Here is a 22,388-nt window from a genome sequence, read left to right on the forward strand (position 1 = left end):
ACACACACACACACACACACACACACACATACACACACACATAATTAACCAACACAGTAATTCACAAGTGTATGAGGGATGTATGATTAAATTGATAAATGTGGTCTGACATAGGAAAGGAATATTACCTAGTTGAATGCATATTTAGAGGGGCAGCTAAGAAAAAGCTTCTTGGAAAAGATTTGAGCTAGACTTAAAAGGATTGGTAAGAATCAATCATGAAACATGCAGGGAAAACAATTAGGATAGTATTATAAAAGTATAAGCAAGAAATAATAAGGCTTGTGACAATGCAATGAAAGAGGAGATTGGATGTGAGAGATATGTGAATATGTGGGGTGAGTGAGACAAGGAGAGGGGAAGAATTATCAAGGATAATGCCAAAGTTATGAACCTGGGAGACTGGAAGAACAATGGTACCCCTGACAGAATTAGGGAAATTCAAGAGAGTGGAAGGTTTTGGGGAAAAGATAACGAGTGTTTTTTTCAGAGAGGTTGAACTTGAGATGTCTCTAAGACATCGAGTTTGAATTCAATGGGTAAGAGGGAAGAAAGAACTTTATATGGAATAGTATAAATAAGGGCAAGGAAGTGAGAAAGCATTGGATGTGAATGAGAGATTGCAAATAGTTGGGCTAGTGTGCAAAGCCCGTGGAGAGCATTAATATAAATTAAAGCTGTAAAGATAACAGCAGCACAGGATCATGATTGCCCTTAAATGTTAGCCAAAGGAGTTAGTTTGAACTGTACTCTGTAGGGTCTGGAGAAGAGGTATTACATGACTAGATCTACAAGTAAGGAAGATAGGGGTATGAAGAACAGCTTGCAGGACAAATAAACTGGAGGCTGTTAGACTGTTGCAGAGTCCAGGTGGATGGAGACCTCTACCTGGATATATAGGGAGAGGATGGAATGGATGGATGGATGTAAGATATATTGCAGAGGTAAAATTAATGGGACTTAGTAAATTATTGGATTGCCAAAAGAGACATTGTACAGTAGTGGATAGAGAATTAGCCTCAGAGTTCAGAGGGCTTTGGTTCAAATCAATGCCTCTGACATTCTGGCTGTGGTTTTAGGCAAGTCACTTAATCACTCAGTGCCACAGGCAACCCTATCATCTCTATGCTGATGATTCCCAGAACTACATATCCTGCTGCCTGGTATCCCCTCTAAGTTTTGTCCAGGTTCATAAATTGTCTATTGGAAATTTCAAACTGGACTTCTCAGACATCTTAATGTCAACAAGGTGAAGGCTGAACTTAGTTTCTTTTCCTTTAAACCTTTCTCTCATCCAAACTTTCTGGTGTCTGTTGAGGGCACTATCATCCTTCCAGTGCCTCAGTTTGTCATCTTACATGATCCTTGACTCCTCACTCTTCTTCACTCCATGTATCCATGAAGTTGCCAAATCTCGATGTTTCTACTTCACACAATTTTGGGCATCTAATCCCTTCTCTCCATCAACTTTATTTCAATCTCTTCACCTCTTGCCTAAATCATTGACTACTAACTGATCTCTCTGCCTCAAATCTCTCTTTACTCCCAATTTATTTTACATGCTACTGCCAAAGTAATATTCCTCAAGTGCAGATGTGACCATGTGACTCTCCTAATCAACCAACTCCGGTGGCTTCCTATTGCCTCTAGAATAAATATAAGCTCCCATGTTTAGCTTTTAAAGTCCCACAGAAACTGGCCCCAAATTATGTTGTCTCTCCCAAATTCTGCAATCCATCCAAACTGGTCTCTGGTCTGTTCTTCTCTCATGACACCTCATTTCCCATTTTAACACCTTTGCATCCATCCATGCCTGGAATGCATTCCCTTTCTTTAAGATGCAGTTCAGGAACTATCTTCTATATGAAGCCTTTTCTGAGCCTCCAAATTACTGGTGCCCTCTCCCAAAATTACCTTCTATTTAACTAGTGTGTGTGTATGTAATATATTAATTGTATATTTATTTTTATATGAATTGATGAGAAATCTGGCTAATTATATTTGTTATTATGAAATCACATCTGACATTTATTTATTTAGAAATACAAAAGAGAATCAAGCATGGGTATAATCACTGCTACTGAAAGGGTGAAGCTGATATTAAGTCCACTCCTAATATGATAAGCCGGTGAGAGTGGGGGGACATCAGGTGTTATGTAGAAGTAAACCAACCCACATTGGAAATGGATCATGTCCAAATTTCCATGCCTATTGGCAATGGGATGAAGGCCTTTGGCCCAGGGGCCTGTTCCTCCCTCTCATTGGAAGCAGAAAGCTTTCTTCCCAGAACCTTCATTCAAGGAGGGAGGCCCAGATCAGCCATGTCTTCATTTCCCACCTGGCTGTACTCTTCATGACTTCTGCATCATGCCCCCACACCCGATACCTCCCCACCTTCCTCCTGCTTTTCTGCTGATTGATTGACAGGCGAGCTGTTGCAATTTCAGCCTGGGCAAGATTAGGGAGACCAAGAGAGAGAGAGAGAGAAAGAAGGAAAGAAATAAAGAGAGAAAGAAACAAGGAGAGTAAGAAAAAGAAAGGAGGGAGGGAGAAAGAAAGAATACAGAAAGGAGGGAGAAAGAAAAAAGAAAGGAAGGAAGGAAGAAAAAAGAGAAGAAAGAAAGAGAAAGAAAGAAAGAAAAGCATAAGAAAACTGTACTTACTCAATTGACATAATTTTTTTGCCACAGTGTAGTTTCGGCTCATTACTGCTCTTAGGAACTAAAAGAAAAATGAACAGTTAGTAGGTTTTAGAGTTTAAATATTAGTAAGGCTTATGATATTACCTCTTCCCTTAGCTATTAATTATTTATACACATTGTTTAGGAGTGTGTCTTCAATCAAACAACAAAGAACTATTTACTGAGTGCCTTATTATGATTAGTCATTTCAAATAAAACAATAATAGCTGACTTAAGAAAGTACTTTAAGGTCTGAAAAGCAATTTCTGTACATTATCTAATTTGTTCCCCACAACAGTCACAGGTATTACAAAATAATACCTTCTTACAAAAGAGAGCTTAAATGACTTGCCTACCATCACACAGCAATGAAATGTGAGAAGCAGGATCTCAGGGCAGGTCTCCCTCCTAACCCTAAATTCAGTGCATTTTCCACTACAACCTCATTGCCTCCATTGAGGGAGGAGTTCCCAGTGGAGAAAGGAAAATAGCTCTTGCTTTACATGAGATAAACTACATGCTATAGCTTTTGCTTTGTAAGAATAGATGGGCTCAAACTGTTAGGGACTTTGATACTAATAGGGAAGAAATTCGTCACTATTCTCCAGCAAAATCAAATAGATTTAGTATAGTTTTTTTCCCAATGAAGAGTCTTTATTTTACACTTTAAACAGGGAAAGTTTAGAGTGAGGGTAGACACTTTCACATTGAGCATATGTTGTCTAACAACTTTTCACAAGCCTACCCTGACTTTGAAGAAATGAAATAAAAACTGCAGAATTCTTAATTGGGAAAAATCCCCAATATGAAAGGAACTTGGGCTTTTTTGAGGAGGTCTCCTCAGAGCCATAATTCAAGTCCAGATCACTTGAAAGACTGGTATCCAACACAATTGATTTGGGGGTGTGGGGGAAGGAGGGAAATAGGGGCAGGTCCTGAGAGGACCCTGGGTTTGGAGGAGTCAAGTTGATACTTATGGCAGACAGGGATGAAGTACACATTTTTGAAGTTATCCACTCCTAATCCACCAGACAGGCTGAGAGTATCAGTGTTCATATCTGTATGTATCGTGTGCATGCATATGCGCACGTGGAAACCTCTTTAGTATTCAAGAAATGTCCTCTCAAAATCTAGGAGGGGAAGAAATTCCCACCCATTTCAATCTATGAGACATCCTATCTGTAACATCTGCCCAATTTCCCCAAAACAACAACAAAGTATTCTGTGTGCTAACAACATTAACTTAAAAAAAAGTAAAATAAAATTCTGCATTTTTATAAAACTTGATAAAAAATAGTATTTCAAACTGCACAGCCACCAGAAGAATACAGTTATCAAAAATTCACACAATTCACTTGGCATCTCCAGCACTTTCAGCTTTCTGTGCTTGGTCTGTTTTTTTCTTCAGTATTTTTTTGGGCTTCCTTTAGCAAACTGTTTACTTGTTTTTCATGATTTTCTTGCATCACTCTCATTTCTCTTCCCAGTTTTTCCTCTACTTCTCTTACTTGCTTCTCAAAATCATTTTTGAGCTCTTCCATGGCCTGGGACTGATTCTTATTTTTCTTGGAGGCTTTGGATGTAGGAACTTTGACTTTGTTATCTTTTTCTGGTTGTATGTTTTGATCTTCTTTGTCACCAAAGTAAGATTCTATGGTCTGACTTTTTTGCCCTGTTTGCTCATGATCCCAGCCAATTACTTGAGTTTCAAACTCTTTGTTAAGGTTGGGGTCTGCTTCCAGTGTGGAGAATGTACTGTCCCAAGCTTCAGAGATTTTGTGCAGCTTTTTTCAGAGAGACTTCTAGGAACCCATAAATTTTCAGTTCTTCCAAGGTGGTATGATCAAGGGTAAGATGTTTACTCCTTTCCTGGCCTGGGCTCTGGTCTATGAGTGACCACAAGCACTCTTTTGTGCCTTGGAATTGTGAGGATGATTCCCTCTCCACCGCAGCCACAAGCTCCAGCACTCCTTCTCATCCCAAGACCTCCACCCAGAACTACAACTCAGATCCAAGCACGAACAAAGCAAGAGAATCCTGCCTCAGTGACAGCAAAGAGATCCCTGCAATCACCCTCTGATCAGCCACTTGATTCCCTCTCAGTTTGTGGGCAGAGCTCTGGAAGCAGTCTCTGCCCTGGGGTTGCACAAGGACTGGGGCTGGACCGAGCTCTTCTCTCACTGAGGTCTGACAGACCTTTCCTACTGACCTTCTAAGTTGTCTTTGGTGTTTGTGGGTTGAGAAGTCTGGAAACTGCCAGTCCCCTGAGGCCTGCTCCAGGTTTGCTGAGACCTGGTTTTTGCAAGAAAGGCCCATGCTGAACTGCACTCCTCTCCCAGCTTGGCGCAACCAACCTTTCCAATTAACCATCTAGGTTGTCTTGGGTTGGAAACTTGTTGGGTTCTGCTGCTCTGGAATTTGTTTAGAGTCATTTTTTACAGGTATTTGGAGGGGTTTGGGGGAGAGCTCAAGCAGGTCACTGCTTTTTCTTTTTTTTTTTTCCCTAGGCAGTGGGGTTAAGTGACTTACCCAGGATCTATGTGTTATGTGTCTGAGGCCAGAATTGAACTCAGGTCCTCCTGACTCCACATCCGGTGCTCTATCCACTGTGCCACCTTGCTGCCTCCAGGTCATTGTTTCTACACCATCTTGACTCCCCCCTCCCCCCCCCACTGTTGCCTGGTCTATTTTGGCATCTCCATTCTCTGCAGGGTTGTTCCCATCCTTACTGGAGTCAGCTTTTCCCTTTTTCTCTTTGGGTAACTTCTTTCCCTTCCTCACAGGTGCCTTTTTGGTATGGGTTCTGGCTTTGGAAGAGCAGGTTTAGAAGATAACTGTGCTGATCTCCTCTGTGGTTTGTCTGTAACCTTGATCTTGTCTTGCTTAGCATCTCCTTCAGCCTTCAAAAGGTAGAGTAACCCACAAAGGAAGCTTTGATTCTGGATTTGATTCTTATCAATAAGGAGGAACCAGTTGCTGGAGGGAAAAGAGTGGGAACCTTGAGAGGAATCTGGCCCTTTCTTTCATTTCCAGTCTTCTTTACACACTCCACAATCCAGCAACACTGTCCATTCCACAAATGCCACATTCCATCTCCCCACTGGGTGTCTTTTCATGGGCCATTCCTCATGCTTGGAATGCTCTCCCACCCAACTGGGCTTCAAGCCCACTCTCTGCAGAAGGCCCTTCCTATTATACCCCTCCCCAAATTTAACCAGAACTTTCCCTTAAAGATGACTTTCCATTTACATTGTATATATTTTGTATGTTTGTTGTTTGCATGTTGCCTTCCCATTAGAATGTGAGCTCCCTGAGAGCAAGAATCATGGGTTTTGCCTCTCTGTATCCCTAGCCCTTAGGCACAATGCCTTGCATGCAGTAAGTGCTTAATAAATGCTTGCTGTTGAGTATGATTATGATAAAGTGACCACTCTCCTTTTCCTGACTTTGTGATATGGAAAAGGAAATATGGACATAAATTTCCTCTAGGGATAGATGTTGGAAGAAAAGATTTTAAAGGCTTCAAAGGAGGGAAAGATAGGATCCTGTGGACTATTTTTACAGAAGTCAATCTAAGTGGGATAGCAAGCTCTCAACAGTGAAACCTTGAAGAAAGAAGAACAACTACAATAAGGAAGAAAAAGGGGGGTTGTCTGAAGAGACCAACAGGGTGACACAGGGAACACAAGAACTACCTTAGGTTTTTAAAAGCCAGGTGTAGAAAATGTAAGGAGGGTCAGTTAGCAAGAGACAGACAGGATACAAAGGCAGGGCATGGCAGAGTTTGGTAGGATGCCTTCTTTATTTTTGCAAACAGTGTTGGAGGAGTTCAATGTTCATTTACTTGTAGATCCATCTGGGTCTATGGTTTTTTCCTTTAGAAGCTCATTTACAGTTTATTAAATTTATTTTTTCTAAGGTAGGCTTGTTTAAATCCTCCATTTCTTGTTCTATTTATATGGCAATTTTATATTTGTATAAATATTCACCCATTTTATTTAAGATATCAGTTTTGTTAGCATATAATTGAACAAAAGAGTTTCTAACAATTTACTTTATTTCCTCTTCAAAAAAAGAAAGAACTTAATATCTCTTTATCTCTCTTGGATATCGACGACCTGTTAGCCATTTTTATTTTATCCTTTCCAGTGGCTGAAATATTACAAGTAAAGTAAGAGTTGATAAAAGAAAAGAATTGGAAAGGACAGAACAAAAATTGCTAAGAGAGAACTGATACCCAAGATAAGTAAGATATTAAAAGAGCACTTAACAATGAATGAGCTCAAGTTATGTGCTCCAGATGAGTTATATCTTCAGGAATAGAAAGAACTGGTAGGAGTAATTGATAAGCCACTAATAAGAGAAGTATCCAAAGATTAAGGAAGAATAAATGTCTCAATTTAAAAAAAGGGGGAGAATGGAATCTGCTAACAATAAGTTTAGCTGTGATTCCTAGCAAAATTCTATAATGTGTTATTTTATAATAGTAGTGGTGGTTAATGAGTATCTAAAAATGGATATGTAATCCCAAAAAATCAGCATGACTATATAAAAATAGGTCATTCCAGACTAACCTCATTTTGACAGGTAGATTACTAATTGGTAGATCAGGAGAAAGGTGCAGATATAGTTTACTAGATTTTGGCAAAGTATTTAACTAAATTTAGTCTCGTCTGCTATTCTTGTGGAAAAGATGTAATGTTGTGGGCTAGACAACAGTATAATTACATGAATTCAGAATTAGCTGAATGACTGGACTCAAAGAATATTAACTGTTCAATATCAACTTAGAAGGAGGTCTCCAATGGAATTCCTTAGTGGTCTACATTTGGCTTCACTGTTTAACATTTTTATCTATGATGGGGAAAAGGCATAGATGAAATTCTTATTAAATCTGCAGATGACACAAAACTAGTCAATGAATACTCATGTATTAAGCACCTAATATGTGCCAGGCACTATGATAGACATTGGGGATAAAATTAAGAGGCAAAAGACAGTCCCTGGGGCCAGGCATCATTTCCGGCTTCCTCTCTGGCTGCCATCATGCTACCCTGAGTATTCTCCTATCTTTATCCTGTCTATCTTCAACCCCGAAGGTGATCTCTGGTCATCTGCACAGTTCTGTTTCCATTCTGTTCTCTTCATTTATTGCTTATATACATTTCATTCTTTGCAGCCTAACCACACTGAACAAGCCTGGGATTGAAGTTTGAAAAAAGGTTAATAAAATCTTTGCCTTGTTAAAAAAAAGACAGTCCCTGCCTTCAAGGAACTTATAATCTAATGAAGAGGAATAGATAATACCCTAGATGGCAGAGTAAGGCTCCAAAATATATTGACAGGTTAGAAAACTGGGATGAATTTAATGACATGGAATGCAGTAGGGATAAATGTAATGTCTTCCACTTAGGTTAAAAAACATCAATTTCTCATTTTCTTCATCTTGCAGGATGAAAGAGGTATATCCAGCAGCTGGTCTGAAAATGAGGTACAGTTATCCCTTCCACATCTCAACTTTCTCCATTGAGGTTTCAATATATCGAGGGTCAGCATTCAAAATTAGATGGGAACTTTTTGGGAGGTTTGTGGAAGCTACAGATGACATGTAAAGGCCAGCAGATGACACAAAGCCTATGACCAACTACTTAACCCAAATTTTACAATAAGGTACTGTAAACACTACATAAAAGAAAAAGAAAAAAAATTCAGACTTCTCTAGTATGAAGGGAGGGATAAAAAATTTTCCTTGGATTTTACAGATTAAGGGGGCACCACGCCCCTATTCCCCCAGCCCCCCAACATGGAAGGGATAACTGTATAGATTTTACCTTATTTCCAAGCTCAATGAGTAGTGTGATTTGGGGTTATATTAAGAGAGGCATGACTGCCAGGAAAAAGGCAGTGATAGTACCACTGTAATCTATGCTGGTCATACTAAATCTTGAGTTTTGTATTCAGTACTGGGCATTACATTTTAAGAGTTCATTGATAAGCTGTAGACCATCCAGAGAAGAGGCAACCAGGATGGTAAAGGGTTTAGATTTCATGCTATCTGAGGATCAGATGAATGACCTAGAAATGTCAGCCTGAATGCTCAGGGAGAAACAATAACTATCTTCAAGTATTTGGTAGGCTACAACACAAAAGAATTAGATTTGTTCTGCTTGACTGTAGAGGAACAACATGTAGAATTAGCAAAGAGATAAATTTGGGCTTGTTATAAGGAAATACTCCTAACAAGCAGGGCAAGTAGAAAGTGAAATGGGTTACCTCTGTAGGACAAGAGTTCCCCTCTTTTAAGGTCTTCTAACAAAGGCTGGACTTCTCTTCCTTTGTAGAAGGGATTCTTGCTTGGTTATGGGTTTGACTATGTGGCTGCTAATATCCTTTCCTAATGGGAAGTCATGAGGTTCTGTGTCATGGACAAGAGGTGAATCAGAAGCATAGTAGATAGGTTAGAGTAAACATGAGGATTGTGTTGGTTGTTGTCCTCTGTTCTTGAAGGGGACCAAAATGACATCACTATATTAGAGTCAAGTTACAGAGCATTTGACTGTGGCTGATCAGACTGACACAAGCTCAGAATGCTCTACCACAGTTGGACACAAATAGTCCATGTGAACATTCGGGGTGGATTCTCTAAATCTGCACATCTCTCATTTCTTTTGAGCTACTTCAATTCTGCTTTGCTCATAGAGCATAGCACTTTCTCTGATGTGGGCACACCATGCTGAATGGTCCTGTGCCAGAGTCTCCCATGTCACACAATCAATTCCAAAGTTCTTAAGAGAGACCTTGAGAGTGTCCTTGTATCACTTCTGACCACCATGTGAGTACTTACCCTGTGTGAGATCTCCATAAAACAGTCTTTTTGGCAAGTGTATGTTTGGTGTTTGAACAACGTGGCCAGCCTATTGGAATTGCGCTCTCTGCATTAGAGTTTGAATGTCTGGCAGTTCGGTGTGAGAAAGGACCTCACTGTCTGGTATCTTATCCTGCCAGGTGATCTTCAGAATCTTCCTAAGACAATTCAAATGAAAGCAATAAATAGGAGAATCAATGAAAACATGGATCCACTGAAGGAGTGCTGGAGAAGAATAAACATTACTTATAGCTGTCAATCATGAAAACATCCTATTTCTGGCTGCATTGTTCACCACAAAATGAAGTAGGCAGAATGCCAAGGCAGATGCTTACATAATTTTTTTTTTTTTACTAAAAGACAGTGTTTTAACTGTTAATGGACAATGGGCTAAAGCATGACTACAATCAGACTTAACTGAGGACATAAAAAATTTATCGTAAAAACAGAATAAGCTAAGATTAGAAGGAAAGTAGGAAAGTGGGGGGGAGGGAATTTATAGCAAATTTCTCTTACAAAGGCCTCATTTCTCAAATATATAAGGTCCTAAGCCAAATTTATAAAAAAACAGACCATTCCCCAATTGATAAATGATCAAAGGAGATGAACAGGCAGCTTTCAGAAGAACAAATCAAAGCTATCAACAGTTGCATAAAAAATGCACTATTGATTAGAGAAATGCAAATTAAAACAACTCTGAAGTATCACCTCACACCTGTCAGATTGGCTAACATAATAGAAAAGGGAAAAAGACAAATGCTGGAAGGGATGTGGAAAAATTGAGACACTAATGTAATGGTGGAGTTGTGAACTGGTCCAGCCATTCTGGAGAAATTGGAACTATGTGCAAAGGGCTATAAAACTGTGCACACACTTTGACCAAGAAATACTAGGTCTATGTACCAAAGAGAACAAATGAAAGGGAAAACTGACCTATTTGCACAAAAATATTTATAGCACCTTTTTTGTGGTGGCAAAGAATTGTACATCAATTAGGGAATGGCTGAACAAAAGTTGTGGTATATGATTGTGATGGATTACCATTGTGCTATAAGAAATGATGATTTCAGAAAAACCTGGGAAGACTTTAATGAACTGATACAAAGTGAAGTGAGAAGAACCAGAAGAAACTGTACACAATAACAGCAATAGTGTAACGATCAACTGTAAAAGACTGAGCTACTCTGATTAAGACAGTGACGCAAGATGATTCCAAAAGACCTATGATAAAACATGTTATCCACCTCCAGAGAGAGAGAACTGATGAACTCCGAACACAGACTGAAACATACTTCTTTCACTTTATTTTTCTTGGTTTTATTTTGGAGGAATGGTTTCTTTGGCAACATGGCTAATATGGAAATATGTTTTGCATGATTTCACATGTATAATTGATATCATGGTGCTTACCTTCTCAAGGGGTGGGGGAGGGGTCTATAGAAAGGAGAGAATTTGGAACTCAAAATTTAAAAAGATAAATGTTAAAAAATTTTGATGTGATTGTTGAATATAAATAAACAATATATATTTAACATTAAAACAGAATGACAAACCAAATATTATAAATTATTTATAATATTAAAATCACAAGGATTTATAAATATAAATATATTTGAAAGATAGTCTGATATCTATTGTGGAAAGAATATTAGACTTGGAATCAGGAGTCCTGAGTTTGTATTTTGCCTCAGTATCATTTATTAGATTAGACTGTGAGATCCTTCAGAGCAGGGGCTGTTTCTGCCTTTCTTTGCATGCTCAGTGCTTAGCCCACTGTCTGGTATATAGAAGGTGCTTAAGAAATGCTTGTTGACTTGACTTAGTACTTATTAGCTCTGTGTCTACAGGCAAGTCATTTAACCCCTCAGAATTTTGGTTTCCCCCTCTATACAACAGGCACAATAATACTTTTTTTTTTTACTTACCTACCTCAAATTGAGGTTGTGAGAAAAGTATTTATAAAGTTCTATGTTTTGGGAGTTTTTTTTAATCTGAGTTTTCTTTCACAACATGACCAATATGGAAATATGTTTTGCATGACTGTATGTGTATAACCTATATCAAATTGCATGCCTTCTCAATGAGGCGAGAAGGAAAGGGAGAGAATATGGAACTCAAGATTTTAAGAAAACAAATGTTAAAAATTGTTTTTACATGTAATTGGAAAAAGTAACCTATTTAAAATAAAAATAAAGTTCTACATGAGTGAGTTTTTACTACAAAAAGATGTCATGATGGATGAATATACCTCTTCTTTGAAAATGGGCAACACTTCCATCATAGTTACAGGGCCTTGCATAACAAGTAACTTAGTTCCTTTACCTAAATGAAGATTGCTTAAAGGAATCTTTTTCAACTAAGCTACATTTCAACAGCCTCCTTCCAACCACTTAACGATAAAATCATGAGCATAGGCACAACTACAGATGGGTCCTGATCAGAAGACTAATAAATCTCCTGAAGTGGTCAAATTATTTGAATTCACACTGTATATTTCTATTGAGCTGGAAGCAAAGACCAAAATGTATATAATTATGATTTAAAATAATATGGATTAAAATAGCTTTTTCCTATTCACTTTTCTTATGCATTATTACTTTTAATGGAAGAATGCCAAAGAAATTCTTCTTCCCCCATGAAATTTCATAGTAGGGATGTGGTAATAATTTACTTTCATAAGAAAATATTTTAGATTTTTTTCTATAGTTGACGACCAAAACCTAAATGATATAAGTATTAACATTTAATAATTTTCCACTTATTTCTGAGAACTAAGATTTGTGCAATGAAGAGCTTCAGTTCATGAAGAAAGCAGCATCAATAATCAGGGAAGATAGCATCAGGAAACTTCTCCTTGGTGTACATTTATTTTATACTCCAAAATGTATGGCACAGTGACATAGGTATAAAAGGACTTAACCATTTTAAGTAAAATTTTTGCAACCATGCATTTTCATTAGCATACAAATTGACATCACCTATTGCTTTTGAATTGTGAAGAAGCAAAGTTGAAGATGTAAATGTAGTCAACAGTACAGCAATTCGGTTTGCTACATTTTGGTAATATGCTTTTGTATAACCAAAATCTATTCTGTAGACAATATGTTAAGAATGAAGTGAGGGGGCAGCTAGGTGGCACAGTGGATAGAGCTCCATCCTTGGAATCAGGAGGACCTGAGTTCAAATCTGGCCTCAGACACTTGACACTTACTAGCTGTGTGACCTTGGGCAAGTCACTTAACCCTGACTGCCTCACCAAAAAGAAAAAAAAAGAATGAAGTGATGTTTTATATTAGTATTACTACACCTCTGTTATTGAACTTAAGCTTTTGTTTAAGGCATGGGGGGGAAACCTGCAGCCTCAAGGTCACATGTGGCCCTCTAGGTTCTCAAGTGTGGCCCTTTCCAGTCTTTGACTTAAGGACCTAGAGGGCCACGTGTGGCCACGAAGCTACAGGTTCCCCACCCCTGGTTAAAGGAGTAAGGGAAGAGTTTTTTTTAAGAAAGTCCCCAAAACTGGATCATTTATTCATACCTTTCAAGTCTCTGTGATAACAAGAGGAAGGAAGGTAATATTTTGTCTATTTAATCCTTCACCCAGGAATCTCAGAACACTTCAAAAAAATCTAGTTGCAAGAAAAATTATCTTTATTTTTCAAACATAAAAACTATGTATTATAAATTATAATTTTCCTGAAGACACAAGTGAATTAGTAGCTAAGCCAAATTTTCATTATCTTAACCTTTCTTGCAGCTTAGACATACTAAATGATGACAGTAAAAACAAAGTGTTCATATTTAATTTTTAACTAAACAGATGACTTAGTAAATGGGTTGGGTCATGACTAGACTTTTCAAATATCCATGTTAAATATAATAAATAAAAACAATTGGACAAATATAGGGAGTAAGTATATCTCACTCCTTTCCAGGTAGGGTAGTTGTGGGGGGAAAAGTACTAGAATTGGAATTGAGACCTGCGGTCAAAACCCATGGGGCTTTGCCACTTGTTACCTGGATGTCTCCAAGCAAGATGCTTAACTCTTCTTTGCTTAAATCTTCTCTACAGTGTAATGAGTTTGGGATCAAATTAGTTTCAAGGCACCCTCCTAACTATGGATCTGGGATTCTGGATCTGGCTGCTGAACCTGAAAAAAGGGGGGACTTCCTCTCTCTCCCCAACAAAGTGGTCATTTCATGTTCATGTAAGTTTTATGTTCTAATATGCTGTTTCATCTTAAGATACATCCTGGAGGGCTGCCATGTCAATAAATGTTCTACAGAAGTATCTAGCACATTGGGATGCCTAGATTCAAGTTTCACAAATAAGGTATTTAATTCTAACTGGTGTTAGTGGGAAAGAAGTTAAAAAAAAAACAGGCAGAGAAAAGTACTAAACATATTTCATGTCTCCTCTTCCCTCATCCTGCTCTCTATCTCTCCCACCCCCTTCTTTTTTTTCTTCATTATTAAGCATCTGGATGCAGTTACTGTTATGCCTTATACAATTTAGATAACATCATGTCTAACTCAGGGAGTTAATCTAGTAGGAAGATAAGACATAAACTATAATATAAGACAACTGTAACACAAAATATTATATGATTAAGTACATTAGAGAGTTGCAAAAGAAAATCTGAGTTGGGCTTTAAAATACAGATAAGAATTTGAAATCCAAGGGGAGGAGAAAAGGCACTGTGGTCCAAGTGAACATTGAGCAAACAGTGAGAGTAAAGGCCATGTTGATGGCCCTCAGGACACATCCCAAGGCAATCTTAAGTGAGAGGAAGCAGAGCTGCTGAAGTATAACTCCACTTTGCCCTGAGCTCCTTCCTCAATTAGTGCTGCCATCAGCACAACATGGAAACTCCAGGAAGAATCTGGAAGTGGGTCCCAAAGATGGTGGCCAGGTAAATGTCTGCACAGGTAAGTTTAAAAAAATTATTATTTGCAAAGATGTAACAACATGACTTTCACATATATAATAACATATAAGCAAATTTACCTCTGTCATTAACTCCAGTGGTGCAACATTTTCCCCAACATATTCATCATTATATTGCTTCTCATCATCACCTTCTGTAGTTTCTGACAGTCTGTCATCAGGACTTTGTGAGGAATCCTCATTATTTTCTGCAACTTCTATATCTTGACCTATATTTCAATCAAAATACAGAATGAATATTCTTTAGATGATCAGCCTTCAAAAACTAAGAAATTCAAAGCTGATATTCCCAGACCTGTGACATACAACAACATAATCTGGAACTGATTCTGCCCTCTGGTTTTCTGTTTTGGAGCACATCCTTTCAAAGTCAAAGAAAATAAACTGATCTCATTTTTGAATACCTCCGCAACCAAAGAGCCTCTCATTTGCTCAACAGACCAGAAGGGGTCTCTGGGTGGTCCACAGCCTCTCCCGGGTACTTTCCTAACTCTTCCTCATTGGATATCCCAGAAGCAGGTTCTCTCACCTCCTCCTCCATGGGCAGAGATGCCTCGTGAGGCACTCCCCACCAACCAAGATCTCATAACACTTTTTTTTAAAGGCAGCATTGTTGTGCAACTGGAAGAAAAGCACCAACCAACTTAGCACTTGAGGTGTAGAGACAGTGTGGAAGGATGGCAGGAATATCAGATTTGTGGTCAGACACAACCTTGGATTGATCAATCAATCAAATGATCAACAAACGTTTGTCAGGGGTTACTCTATGACAGGCATATGAAGCAGTCCCTGTCCTCAAGAAGCTTATGTTCTATTATGGGAAATGATATATACAGATACAAGTAATATCAAATATAAACAAAGTAAACAGAAAATGAATAGCAATGAACTCAGTCCCTGTCCTCAAGAAGCTTATGTTCTATTATGGGAAATGATACATACACATACAAGTAATATCAAATACAAACAAAGTAAACCGAAAATTCTTTGTTTGGGGGAGGCAGTAGTACATGGGCTTAGAAAGAAGTTAAAGATTTCGACGCCAGCACTTGTTACCATGTAGCCTTGGACAAATGACTGATCTTAGCTGGGGCTCAGCTTCTTCATGTCTAAAGTGGAGATCATAATACTTATATTCTACCTCATTGTGGGGATGAAATGATAACAATGTACATAAAGCACTTTGTAACTGAAAATCACTATATAAATGTAAGGAATTATTATCTTTAAGGACCATATTCTTGTCAAATGCTAGAGATTTCAGTGGACCAAACAAGATACCATTTTATAAAACAAGAAATGAATGCCAGCCATTTAAATGTTTTCCCCAAGAAATGTTTTCTGACTCCTCCACAAAAGCAAAGGAAATGATAATAGCTACCATTTATATCACACTTAAAAGATTTGCAAAGCACTTTACATACGGTATCTCATTTTGATCCTCATAACAAGGATAGGTGGTGCTATTATTATTGTTCCCATTTTACACATAGGGAAACTGAGGCAAACAGAGGTTAAATGACTTGCCCAGGGTCATATAGCTAGAAACGTCTGAGGCAGGATTTGAACTTAGGTCTTTCTGACTTCAGGTTCAGTGCTCTATCTACTATGCTACTTCACTGCCTATATCAAATATGAGGTATAAATAGCCTAACTATTGAGCTAATAATGAAGCATAAGACAGGGGAACTCAAAATATGGAGAGTACTTCTTAGAACAGTCTCTTCAAACCATGAAACATGAGAGAAAAATGCTAAAAAGAACTTTGAATTAAGGAAAGGAATAGAGATAAGAGGAAAGTAGGTTCAATATTAGCAAAGAGAAATTAATATGATCATTGTAAAAAGTGGTTTGAGATCAAAGCCATGATATATATATTCCAATAATTGTATTTTTTAATCAAGACAAATAATAAAATTCCACAGTTCAGCATTTGTATTACATGAGAGGCGGAAAGTGCTAGCCTCTACCTTCATGGAAGTAATCTTAGGGGCTTCTAAAGTGGACCTGTATTGTACTCACCTGTGTCCCCAGGGCTGTCACAGCGTGGACCATCCTGGGAGGTGGTTTCCATGGAAGCAGAGTAACTTGGAGCTGGTCTATCTAGGTAAATATAGAAGCCCACATTTTAAGAATGAAGCAAATGAGGAAAATCAGAAAGTTGAAAAGAAAGTATTAGGGAAGCACAAAAGACCATCACTAAAACTGCTGGGTGGCAAAACACACACAAAAAGCTGAGCCCTCAAAAAGGAGACCCAATTTGTCCAGAGGTGTGGAATTGATGACCAGACTTACCTGTTCCGTGTTTCTGAGGCTCCATTGGCTTAAGTGTGTTGGGGTCCTTTAGGGTAATCCCCGGATTTCAATCAGCCCCTTTTTCTGGAGGACTGACTGCCTGGCTTTACCCAACTTTACAACTGACATCACACAAGAGGTCATAATGGAGGATGAAAAGATGAATAATGTTGGACGAGTCTGAATTGTAAACAGAAACTAGGGCTCCCCAATCAGGAAAGGAAGTTTTTCTTTCCTTGTAACTAATGATGCTACACTTCTCATATGTACAGAGAAGTTCTAATGAGCTAAGAATTAGCTCTGAATAAAGTGAGTTCATTTTTAGATCCCTCACATTGCCATTTGGCATAATATGTATTATAAACTATTTAATCTGGCTATTTTAATTTCCTATTCAGTACCTATAGTTGTCATTAGAGTACAGTATAAATAAATTTTTTATTATGGAAGTCAGTTTAAAAAAACTCATATAAATTAATGGATATAAGCCTTTCTTGAAGCTTATCGCAATAATAACAATACCTAGCCATTTATGTAGCACTTTAAGGTGTGCAAAGCACTTTATGTGTATTATCTCATTTGATTCTGACAACAGCCCTGTGAGGTAGGTCCTTTTAAGGGCAGCTAGATGGAACAGTAGAGAGAACGCGAGGCCTGGAGTCAGGAAGACCCATCTTCCTTAGTTCAAATCTGGTCTCAGACACTTATTAGCTGTGTGACCCTGGGAAAGTCACTTAAACCTGTTTGCCTCAGTTTCCTTATCTGTAAGATGAGCTGGAGAAGGAAGTGACAAACCACTTAAGTATCTTTGCCAAGAAAACCCTAAATGGCTGAAATGACAGAACAATAAACATATGCAGGGCATCGGACGTACAAAGACAAAAATAAAATGGAACTTGCCCTCAAGGAGCTTACATTCTAACAGAGGAGATGACATGAACATAAATTCTGATGTGCAAAGCATTGTGGGGATACAAATCAGAGAAAGTCCCTACCCTCCAGGATTGACAATTTAGTTGAAGAGATAGATAAGAAGGCATAAGAAAGTAGTCACAGGAAAGTCAATAACAGCACGCTCAGTCTCTTCATATCCCTGCACAGATGACTCTAACAACATTCTGGACAGTCAAGATCCTGTTCTTGCCTTAGTAATTCTCATCTTTCAAACTCTTCTCAAAGCTGCGCTAATGGTCCTGTGATAGCAGCAATATCTACTAGGGTCCTGGTCATGTAGGCTGGGCTAATTTTTCGCTAAAAGGCTATTTCTGAGGCTTTTTTTGGTCCAGAGAACAGAGGTTTGAGCCTCTGATGTGGCTTCTCAGTTGTATAGGGTAGGAAAAAGACAGTGTGCAGGGAGTCAGTGAGCCTCAGATTTAATGGATGTCTCCCTGCCGTGAAAGTCAACACATGCTTCTGACCATTATGTGTTTCTGTACGGAGGGGAGGGGCCTGCATCTGCCTGACCCAGTGCTGTATTGGTGTCGCAAAAATAAACTTTTTTTTTTGGTTAAGTGTTGGATGATGTGAGTGTCTCACTTTATTCAAATCCTGAGCCTGGCCCAGCCTAGCACATTTGACCTTAGTTAGCATTAGTTAGAACTGGGTCAGAATGACCTTGTGTCTGATCTTTTGGTTTAAATGGGGAAAAGGTGTGATCAGAAGGCAACATCCAGCAGTCTTGCTTATCTATGGCTAGAGAGATTCTGGCTATGTGCATATGGAAAATTTTCTCAATAGGACAGAGTGAGCTCCCGCTGACCCAGTGGGATTAACCTAGTGGGTTGTGAAGGAGGTTGACACAGAGAAAAGAGAGTACCAGGGGGAAGAATTACCTGGCTAATATTGTATAGTCCTAAAAAAGCTGGACTAATAGCATAAGGTAAATGTAAGTAAATTGCGTGTGCTCTTCCAACAAAGAGAAACAGAGCTTTTCACGGACTCAGTAACAGCACAAGTAAAAAAGGCAATGCTAACGGAGGTGGGGACTGGCAGACCAGAGGCTGGGAGTATATCTACCACCCAGCAATATTGCTGGAAAATGTGAACTCAAAGTTTACAAAGGACAAAGAATGGGAGCGAGAATGGGGACGATTTTTATGTTAAGCTCTGTATATATTAGCTCTTTGGGGACCCATAAATAATTAGTGTGTATACTAGATTTATACCCATTTTTAAGGCTTGTACTGTGTTGTTTATCTTATTGTTCATCATATTTGTAATCTATAATACTGACTGACTTTCTGATAAGGAAACCAAACTTCAATTTTAACATTGGTCTTATGGAAAAATATACTCTGCTTCCTAGGATACAGCTTTCAGGAATGTATTGGGGTTACAAGTGGAGAATAACAAGGTGTGTGAGATGTACAATTCATTGCCAAATGAAGGACAGGTACAACTTGAATAGGTGAATTTAAAAATGGAAACCAGTTAGGTGCTGGGGGGCAGAGAGGGTGGGGTAGGCAAAGGTACAAAGACAGGGACAGCACAAGGAATATTTGGAGAACAAGTACAGGTATCTCCTTCCACATCAGGACTTTCCCCATTGTGGTTTCACTATGTTGCTGGATGGCATAAGAAATGAAATGGGAATTTTTTGGGAGTTTTGTGAAAGCCACAGACAACATGTGAAGGCCAGCAGATGACACAGAAAAAGTATAGAAATGCATAAAATATATGTATAGTGTTATATTTTATCTTTTTAATACCATAATAATTCAAACTTCTTCCCTGGTACAAAGGGGCAAAAACTTTACGCAGATCTTCCAGATTTGGGGGTGTCACACCCCTAAACCCCAGGATGTGGAAGGGATAATTATAGTTTTAGGTACAGAAAACTTACTCAAGAAATCTGACAGCAAAAGGAAAGTGAGAACCAAGATGATGGCTACCAATAAGATCAAGTGCAAATGTTCCTGTGATGGGGGAAATCAGTGTATGCTGGAAAGCAGAAAGGAAAGCACAGGTACAAAAGAAGAGATGGAAGAAGCCAGGGGGAACTGTGACAATTGAGGGAACAAGACCCTGAAAGGGAAGCATGGAATTGAAAATATGGAGCAGAGAGGTTAGCCTGGTTCCTGACCCATTTTTTGCTGTGTACATGGATCAAAGTATATTTATCTTTAATTAATATATACTTTAATTTCAGTATTATAAAGATTCAATATGAAATTGACATTATATTAATTTCCTTTTTTTCCTTTTCCTTTTTCCTTATTTTCTTGTATCTAGACATATCTAAAATCAGCTAGACACTCTGATGCAGGAGGTTGCTTAATTTCATATACAGGCTAATGAATAAGTACCATATATATATTTTTTGTCCTTAGAAGCCTGTATATTTTTAAATCTGTTGCTCAGATCAGAAAAAAATCCTCCTACCTTATAGTACTTTCAAACAGAACCTTTTTAAATAAAAAAATAAACAACAGCTATTAAATTTAAATTTTTTACTACTTTTTTTTTTTACTAGTTTACTCAATCTTCTCCCTCTACTCCCAAAACCTAAAAACAAATACATGGATCAGACATAATGGTCTCCCCTCTTTGACTGGTTTTGCCCTTCCCCCTTTTAAAAATAGTTTTCCAATATTAGTAATTAATTAAATTTTCCCCTAGACCTAGCGGACTATGTTCTTCCCACTGCCCAAATTATGATCTCATGGTAAGTTAGATAATCAGGCATTTAGGAGGGTACATTATTATACTCATTCATGACACTAGGGCACCATTGACTGCACAATGAATTCCTCTTCTCAATAATTATGTAGAACATTGTTTCTTATCCTTTTTCATCCCATGACATGTCAGAATGACAAACATTTCTTCCATATTTCTCTCCCTAGAGAGATACCCCTGAAAAAAGTGGGAGAGATCTGTAAGGGTAAATGGATAATATCCCCCTTATTCATCACATTAAAATGTCTAACATCAATGATCCGTTCTCCCCTCCCCCCATTCTTAGCACACAGCCTGGATCCAACATTCCTGAGAGACTGAGGGTGATACTGCTTGAGCACCACCTTTACTGTTCCTCTCTGTCTTATATCCCCTGCTCTTTCTCTTGTCCTTTCTCATAGGAAGAAACAGACCTCTGTCTTTCCCACATTAAACTCTATACCTGCATTCTTTTTTAAAATTCATTTTGTTTTCTATTTCCAAATTCTCAACCTCCTAGCACACTTCCTCTTATCAGACAGAAGGGAGAGAGAAAAGAGGGGTATATATTCCTGTATATCACAAACAAAACCCTGCAAGAACAGATAGTAAGAGACACCCCATTTAAAATAACTCTAGACAGTATAAAATACTTGAGAATACACCTGCCAAACAAACCCAGGAATTATATGAACAAAATTATAAAAAAAACTTCTTATACAAATAAAATTAGATTTCAGTAATTGGAGAAATATTCATTGTTCATGGGTAGGCAGGGCCAATATAAAAAAAAATGTCAAATTTACCTAATTTACATATTCAATACCATCCCAACTAAATTACCAAAAATTATTTTATTGAATTAGAACAAAACAATAACAAAATTCATTAGGAAGAACAAAAATTCAAGACTATCAAAGTAACTAATGAAAAAACGTAAAGGAAGGAGGTTTAATAGTACCAAATCTTAAACTATATTATATGGCAATATTTATCAAAACTATCTGGTACTGGCTAAGAAACAGAAATATAGATCAGTGGAACAGAGTAGACATACAATTTATAGCAGCAAATAAATATAGTAACCTTGTATTTGACAAGTATAAAGAATTAAGTTTTTGGGACAAGAATTCATTATTTGGCAAAAAATTTTTGGGAGAACTGGAAAGTAGTCTGGCAAAAATTGAGCATAGATCAATATCTTACACTATTTACCAAGATAAGGTCAAAATGGATACATGACCAAGATATAAAGGAAGATATTACAAAAAAATATGAAGGACATGAAACATATTACCTATCAGATTTATGGATAAGTGAATAATTTATGAATAAACAAGAGACAGAGAGCAGTGAGAGGTATAAAATGAAAAATTTCCACTACATTAAATTAAAAAGGTTTTACACAAATAAAACAAATATAACCAAGATCAGAAGCAGAAAATTTGGGAAAAAATTTTTTATAGACAGTTTTTCAGATAAAGGTCTCATATCTCAAATACATAAAGAACTTTGTCAAATCTATGAGAATATGAGTCATCTGCCAATTGATAAATGGTCAAAGGATATGAACAGGAAGTTTTCTGATGAAGAAATCATAACAATTTATAGTCATGTGAAAAAATGCTCTAAATTATTATTGATTAGAGAAATACAAATTAAAACCACTTTGAGATATCATTTTATACTGACCAGATTGGCTAAAATAATTGAAGGGGAACGTAACAAATGTTGGAGGGGATGTGGAAAAATTGGGACACTAATTTCTTGTTGGTGGAAGTATGAACTGATACAATCATTTTGGAGAACAATCTAGAATTATGCCCAAAGAGTAATTAAACTGCCTATACCCTTCGACCCAGAAATACCACTATGAGGTCTGTTTCCCAAGATGATTAGGGAAAAAGGAAAAGAACCTATATGCTCTAAAATATTTATAGCAGCT

General features: G+C 37.8%; 1 protein-coding gene and 1 pseudogene across 1 annotated transcript in view; both read right to left on the bottom strand.

The window, feature by feature from the left end:
* The window catches only part of ERICH2 (glutamate rich 2), a 114,978-nt gene that overhangs the window by 7,412 nt on the left and 85,178 nt on the right, over positions 1 to 22,388 (bottom strand). The window contains exons 12-14 of the mRNA XM_027865700.1: positions 16,514 to 16,590; positions 14,552 to 14,700; positions 2,664 to 2,721 (exon numbers count right to left, since the gene is read on the bottom strand). Coding sequence (XP_027721501.1) covers positions 2,664 to 2,721; positions 14,552 to 14,700; positions 16,514 to 16,590 — 284 coding nt within the window. The remainder of the gene's footprint in view (positions 1 to 2,663; positions 2,722 to 14,551; positions 14,701 to 16,513; positions 16,591 to 22,388) is intronic.
* LOC114045786 lies at positions 4,033 to 5,804 on the bottom strand (annotated as a pseudogene).

The sequence above is a fragment of the Vombatus ursinus genome, unplaced genomic scaffold, assembly GCF_900497805.2.
Source record: "Vombatus ursinus unplaced genomic scaffold, bare-nosed wombat genome assembly UNPS02014779.1, whole genome shotgun sequence".
In the NCBI taxonomy this organism is placed as follows: Eukaryota; Metazoa; Chordata; class Mammalia; order Diprotodontia; family Vombatidae; genus Vombatus; species Vombatus ursinus.